Source organism: Sinocyclocheilus anshuiensis, unplaced genomic scaffold (genome assembly GCF_001515605.1).
Source record: "Sinocyclocheilus anshuiensis isolate Anshui unplaced genomic scaffold, SAMN03320099.WGS_v1.1 scaffold451, whole genome shotgun sequence".
Taxonomy (NCBI): Eukaryota; Metazoa; Chordata; class Actinopteri; order Cypriniformes; family Cyprinidae; genus Sinocyclocheilus; species Sinocyclocheilus anshuiensis.
In genome coordinates this window covers 3067-9663 of record NW_015549630.1, presented here as the reverse complement: position 1 = coordinate 9663, position 6597 = coordinate 3067, and the positions used below count along the sequence as shown (strand labels likewise).

The window sequence follows — 6597 nt, the reverse complement described above, 5'->3', positions numbered from 1 at the left end:
GGCTATGTGTAACCCACTTCTAGCCCAAATAACCTTGAATTTGGTTTCATGTCGTTTTTTGGCAAAATAACTTGTGAGATGTATGATATTCCATCATGTAAGCAAAGTAACAGCGTTTACAAGGTGTTTGGTTTCATTTCTTTGACATGTTCAATACGTAGCCTGTGCGTAGCCACGATTTAGCTCGTGGTCAGGGCGGCTATCTGTAGCCCACTTATAGTCAAACCTGATTCACTCTAGTTTTTGGCCAGGCAGCACATGAGATGGTTGATATCCCATCATGTTCGCAGTGTCAATAATATCTACAAAGATAATATGTAGCCACGATTTAGCTCTAAATTGGACGGGCTACGTGTAGTCTGCTTTTAGCCCACCTGGCGAAATCGAGGCGATCTGTGGTCTAATTTTAACGGCTTGGCTATAGCCCTATACCAGTAACCAGACCAGCGATGAGCATGGTCAAAATAGCCTTAAAATTGTTTACATGTAATTTTCGCCCACGCAGCTTCTTATCAAATGCAAGTAAACTTTTGAATCATTTAAATTAGAATTATTTTATATTTTAATTATTTTACAGCATTATTAAATATAGCATTATTTTTCATGCCAAAAATAATGCTAATTTAAATGTTTCAAAAGTTTACTTGCATTTGATAAGAAGCTGCGTGGGCGAAAATTACATGTAAACAATGTTTAAGTGTGATAACATGCTCTTGATTTGTATTAGATTTTTTTTCTTTTAAATATCTTTAATATTTTATTTTTTCATTTTTATATTCGTATTATCTTAAGTTGTTAAAAACTCCAGATTTTTTATCATAATATTTATATTTAAGTGTATTGTATTTATAACATTTTATTTTGTCATTAATTCTTTTGTATTTTTATCATTTTGTATTGTCTTAAGTTGTCAAAAATGTTATTTTTCTTAATAAAAGCTGTATGTATGGATTGCCATTTTGTTGTCTATTAGATGTATATATGTAGTCGTTTAATAGCGGTCTAATTGATGACTAGTCTATAAATGGGCTATGATTAGACGTCTATTAGATTTTCACTGACAGCCCAAATTTAGCCTCATTTTAGCCTAGACGTCTAGGCATTTTCTGCCGTCTAGGCAGTAAGTACTGCCGCTGTAGTTTAAACAGATCACGTGCGATCGCATATCTCGAAAGTGAAAGTAAAAAGCTATCATGCATTCGAAAGCAAGTGTCAATGCCCCGCATATTAATAGCGGCTCCCTGATGCCCGCATTTTATATACAGTATAATTACCGAACGATATAACTGCGAGAGAAAGTATTGAAATATTCAGTATATTTTCCCTGTGTTTCCTTCCTGCTGTGTGAGCTACTGAAATGAGCCGCACTGTGAAACAGCCAATCAGAGCAGAGCTCAACATTGAGCCGCACTGTGAATAAGCCAATCAGAGCAGAGCTTAATATTATTATTCATGACCCTTCCAAATAAGGTAAAAACAGACCATTTCATTCTATGGACAAATCCTAGGGTTGTAAATGGACATGGATTTTTTACCCTTACCTAAGCCACAAACCTTCTATGTAGATATCAGAGAACAATTTAAAATATTGTATCAATGCATTCTATGGCACCTTTAAAATAACCGTTTTCTATGTAAATATATTTTTAAATGTAATTTATTCATGTGATGCCAAAGCTGAATTGTGACCCTGGACCACAAAACCAGTCATAAGGGTCAATTTTTTTTAATTGAGATTTAAACATCTCAAAGCTGAATAAATAAGCTTTCCATTGATGTATGGTTTGTTAGGATAGAACAATATTTGGCCGAGATACAACTATTTGAAAATCTGGAATCTGAGGGTGCAAAAAAATCTAAATATTGAGAAAATCGCCTTTAAAGTTGTCCAAATGAAGTTCTTAGCAATGCATATTGCTAATCAAAAATTACGTTTTTATATATTTACAGTAGGAAATGTACAAAATATCTTTATGGAACATGAACTTTACTTAATGTCCTAATGATTTTTGGCATAAAAGAAAAATCTATAATTTTGACCCATACAATTTATTTTTGGCTATTGCTACAAATATACCCCAGAGACTTAAGATTGGTTTTGTGGTCCAGGGTCACAATTTAAGAAGTCATTACTCCAGTCTTCAGTGTCACATGATCCTTCAGAAATCATTCTAATATGCTGATTTGTTGCTTAAGAAGCATGTAGTTATATAAATGTATGAACGATAGTTTATGTTAGGTGTCTTCGTGAATTTATATAATCAATATGGTGTATGACAGGTACAACAGGACTGATTATTATTTTCCTACCAGGCTGTGACGGGAGGTATCGGTTGCCCATTTCTGCTCCAAGTTACTAGAGGTGTAGGACTTCCATGAACTTCACATGGAAGGATGACCTCTGATCCAACCTCAGCTGCCATTTTAACCATTGCTTGTGACCCGTCAGCACCAACAATTCTTGGTTTGCCTATTAAAATGAGAGACTCAGAAAATACTTCTACACAATTTTTTTAGTAAATCATCCATATATTCCTCACTGTTAACACTCAGATGTATCTCTCTGCTGGTGTAGCCCACAGCACTGGTGGCGGTGCACACATAAACCCCTGCATCCTCCGCTGTGGGACTGGGGATGTACAGACTTCCATCAGCTGCCTCAAGAGGTGCAGACACAGGTCTATTTGAGGGATCTCGACCCTGGGGAGAGAAGAAGTGCCTTTAAGTCCTCCTGGGAAGTTTTGAGCTAGGAAGTCGTAATTACGATGTCAGGTCCGTTCAAATCACTTCGGTTGGAACAGGATGGCAATACACATTTTCTATATAAAATTCGATTTTTCATTCTACATCTACAAAATGATGAATAAAGAATGTGCATTGGGTGTGTTTTCGATTTTTATGATTTTATTCATTTTATGAAGGTGCTGTAAATTTAATCATTACATCCATCTTATTTTGCATCACAGAAGTAATCAACTTTTTTTGAACTTCTGATTCATTAGCCGCTATAGGTAAATAACTAGAAGAATAACAAAGAGTAATAAACGGTATAAAAATGTTGCCCTACAAACAAACAAAACGTGATTATACCAGTTTGAATACCAGATTGCAATATAAAGCAGCATAATAGACTGCTTTTGCACATCAGCTAAAATAACTGGAAGATTTGGAAGCAAATTTCTACCACAGAATAAAAAAATAAAAAAAAAGGTAATTGCGACTTTTATCTCACAAGTCTGAATTTCCTTTCTTTCTCTTTCTTTCTCTTTCTTTCTTTCTTATCCTGTGGCAGAAGCAAGCTTCCATAGATTTCAGCATGGAATACAAAATAAAAAAGGTAATTGCAGCTTTTTAGCTCACAATTTAGACTTTTTTTCTAACTCACTATTCTGGCTTTCTTCTCAGAATTGCCCGTTATAACCTGATTATAAGGTAATTGTGAGGTAACAACTTGCAATCTTGACTTTTTTTTCTCTCAAAATTGAGAAAAAATTCAGAATTTTAAGATAAAATGTCACAATTACCTTTTTTTATTTAAAAGCTTCCATAGGAAGTGAATGAAACTGGTAGCTTTGCACATTAAAGTTACAAATGGCTGCACCTGCTCTTAAAAAATAAGGTGGCTATACTACAGTAATTGTACAATACACAACTTTATTTTACTGTAAAAAAAAAAACATTTATTTTTATGAATTTACTATTAAAACAGATGATGCACCTATTGGGTTTGACATGTTTTCTCAGGGCTAAAAGAAAATCCAGAGTTTCCCAATCGCAATTAGGGCTTTGTGGTGACGTTCATGTGCATTCAACTTGTAAATACAATCTTTCCGACGTGACTTGAATGCACCACTGGAATGCACATCCTGTCTGAAACCTCTGAAGCGGCTTCTCAGGTTGAATCAGGCATTCCTCCTGCATATCCCCCAGCCCCTTTTTGCTCTGAAACAAGATGACTTTAGCAGACCTTCTTTCATGTGACCAGAATAGCAATTTACATGCCTCGAGTGGATACTGCGGACAATACACCCCCAATCCATCGTGTTGTGAAACAGCGGTGGAAAACCTCCCATGCCAGGGGCAGGCGGATGTGAGCATGCATTCATTTGAAAGATGATTGTGAAAGCCATGCATCAAAGATGAATGGGCTGCATCAGCACTTCTCCTGCCTCCATTATGCTAAATTATTCCAGCTAACTGTTTAGCAAGGTGCGATCTGTCACTATCGGTCACTGCTGGAATGGTGACCCAGTCAGAAGCACCATTACTGAAAAAAGACCACAGTAAGAGTGATGTACCTTGGACCAGACGATGGTGGGTTTGGGGACCCCACTTGCTTCACAGGACAGGGAGATGGGTGTGCCCTCGTTGGCTGTGTAGTGCAGAGGACCAGCCTTGATATCAGGAGGAGCTGCAAAAGTAGGTCAGAATAGCAGCTGTTCACAAGGCCTTAACAACCAGTGGTTCACAATTAGAACTTCACGCCAAAGATACTTCACAAGGAATCCAGCTTATCGCTTCTAAATATGAAACTCCAATATTAGCATCTATTTTAGCTTCATTAAGGACCAGATGGATTACTGTAATGCTGAACGTACTGCAAAATGATTTTCTTTATACATATTTTTTGTTTTGTTTCCACGAATAATAAAAACAATCTTAAGATGAGATACGGGTTACTTGAGAAGTGAAAAATCATTTAATTAATCAGTATTTTGGATGTTTTTTTTAGATATAACAAATCATACGTTTTCAGAGAATACAGAAAATATATTTTAAGCATAAACCTCAATAATGTCCTTTTTTCAGTTTCTTTATATTACAACATTTTTCTCAAAAACAAATCTCTGAAAACAAGTGTATCAAGTTATATTTTAAAAATTTTCATTTTTCAAGTAAATTTATCATGATATATAGATTGATTTTAGATGTTTGTTAATTGGAAAACACACCATAATGTTAATAAAACTTGATGATTTTACTAATAAGTTGGATAAGCCATCATTTGTATTTTTATAAATTTATAGATTTTTATTTTCTCTCTTTCTTTCTTTCAATTTCATATCAATGTCTGTCTGATTAACATCTTTATTATTATTTAAATAGTATTAATTATTAACTATAATTTTAATTATATATTTTTCATGTATGGCATGTACGACTTCTGTAGCTTCAGTGTTCTTAAAGATTGTAGATGTTGACTCATGTTCTGACACATGTAATAAGATAACCATTTTACCCGTTGCCATTAACGGTTCCCTTTTATGAAATATAAAATAAAGATTAAAATTTTTTTTATTATTCATTCAAGTTTCTAGCTGTTAGGTAATTAAACCATAAACTATGAGAGATTGTTTGAAACCAGTGTACTTGTTCTTTTAATTTGGGTGTCTAAAAAAAACTTAATCTCGATCTTTCTTCTTCCATTAACTCCTCATTACACTCTTGCTATCATCACGCTGATAAATCTAGACGGTGAAAAAAAATCAATTATACTCAATGATAACAGGCCCTGCCTACTAACCATGAACTTCCACTGTGACGGTTATATTGGCTGATCCTGCTACATTGATGGCAGTGCACACATATGTCCCAGCATCACCTGCTCCAGCTCGATCTACATGCAGACTGCCGTCACTCCTTAGAAAGACTCTTCCACCAACATGCACCTAGACACAGAGCGATCATACACAATAAAAGAATAAGCGTAAACGAAACATGTCCATTATTCCTGAATTTCAATTTCACACCTAGTAAGCGTCTCTCTCGTCACTCACTTGTTTTCCATTGTGCGTCCAGACTCTGTCAGGAAGAGGAATGCCATCTAATAACATACAGGGAAGGTTCAAAGGCTGACCGATCATCACTGTGACAGCTGGTGCACCTTGAACTAATAATGGGGGTTCTGCAAACAGGACAGATAATTGCTATGACAGTTTATGGTGATAATATTTGTCAAATTTGTTAAGGAGAACAATATATTTTCATACCTAAGCCAGTAACAGTGACTCTGGCAAGAGCCTTGATGGATCCAAACTGGTTTTTGGCCTCACAAACATAAACACCTTCATCATCAACCCAAACACCTGGAGGGAACAGAAGAACACTGATTAGAACATAAAGGACTCTTTTGTAATTTTTTCTTATAAACATGTCATTTCATACTTTAGTCATTAACAAACCATTGAGCTTAATTATAGTTTGCTGTTAATAATGTGAAATGGATGTGTGGTCGCTAATTAGCTCACATATGGATGTGTTTGTGTGTTTTTTGTTTTTGGTAACGGCTTTACTTCATTAATAAAGTGTCATCTTGACCTTTGCATCAAAGTCAGGATAAAAACAACATACAGAACATTCAGTCAGGAATGTGACTAGTTTAACGATACACACAAATAATAACCTACAATATTTTTCTAATGTCTGTTATTTTAGAGCCATATAGTAGCATAGATAAAGTAGTTAATTTATAGCAGTGACGCACAATATATAAGTACTATATCAGTTATAATCAGATATTAGAGATACTTGACATATCAATGAATATGTAGCAGCCAGTATTGGATCATTTAATTATGGATGCTCATTTCCAAATAA

General features: G+C 35.0%; 1 protein-coding gene across 1 annotated transcript in view; it reads right to left on the bottom strand.

Annotated features, from left to right (window-relative positions):
• The window catches only part of hmcn2 (hemicentin 2), a gene marked incomplete at its 5' end in the record, with an annotated part of 55368 nt that extends 49282 nt beyond the window's left edge, over positions 1-6086 (bottom strand). Inside the window, 6 exons of the mRNA XM_016448585.1 lie at positions 2311-2470; positions 2541-2700; positions 4299-4411; positions 5525-5669; positions 5778-5905; positions 5991-6086. Of these exons, the coding sequence (XP_016304071.1) occupies positions 2311-2470; positions 2541-2700; positions 4299-4411; positions 5525-5669; positions 5778-5905; positions 5991-6086 (802 nt within the window). The remainder of the gene's footprint in view (positions 1-2310; positions 2471-2540; positions 2701-4298; positions 4412-5524; positions 5670-5777; positions 5906-5990) is intronic.
• Positions 6087-6597: the final 511 nt, after the last annotated feature.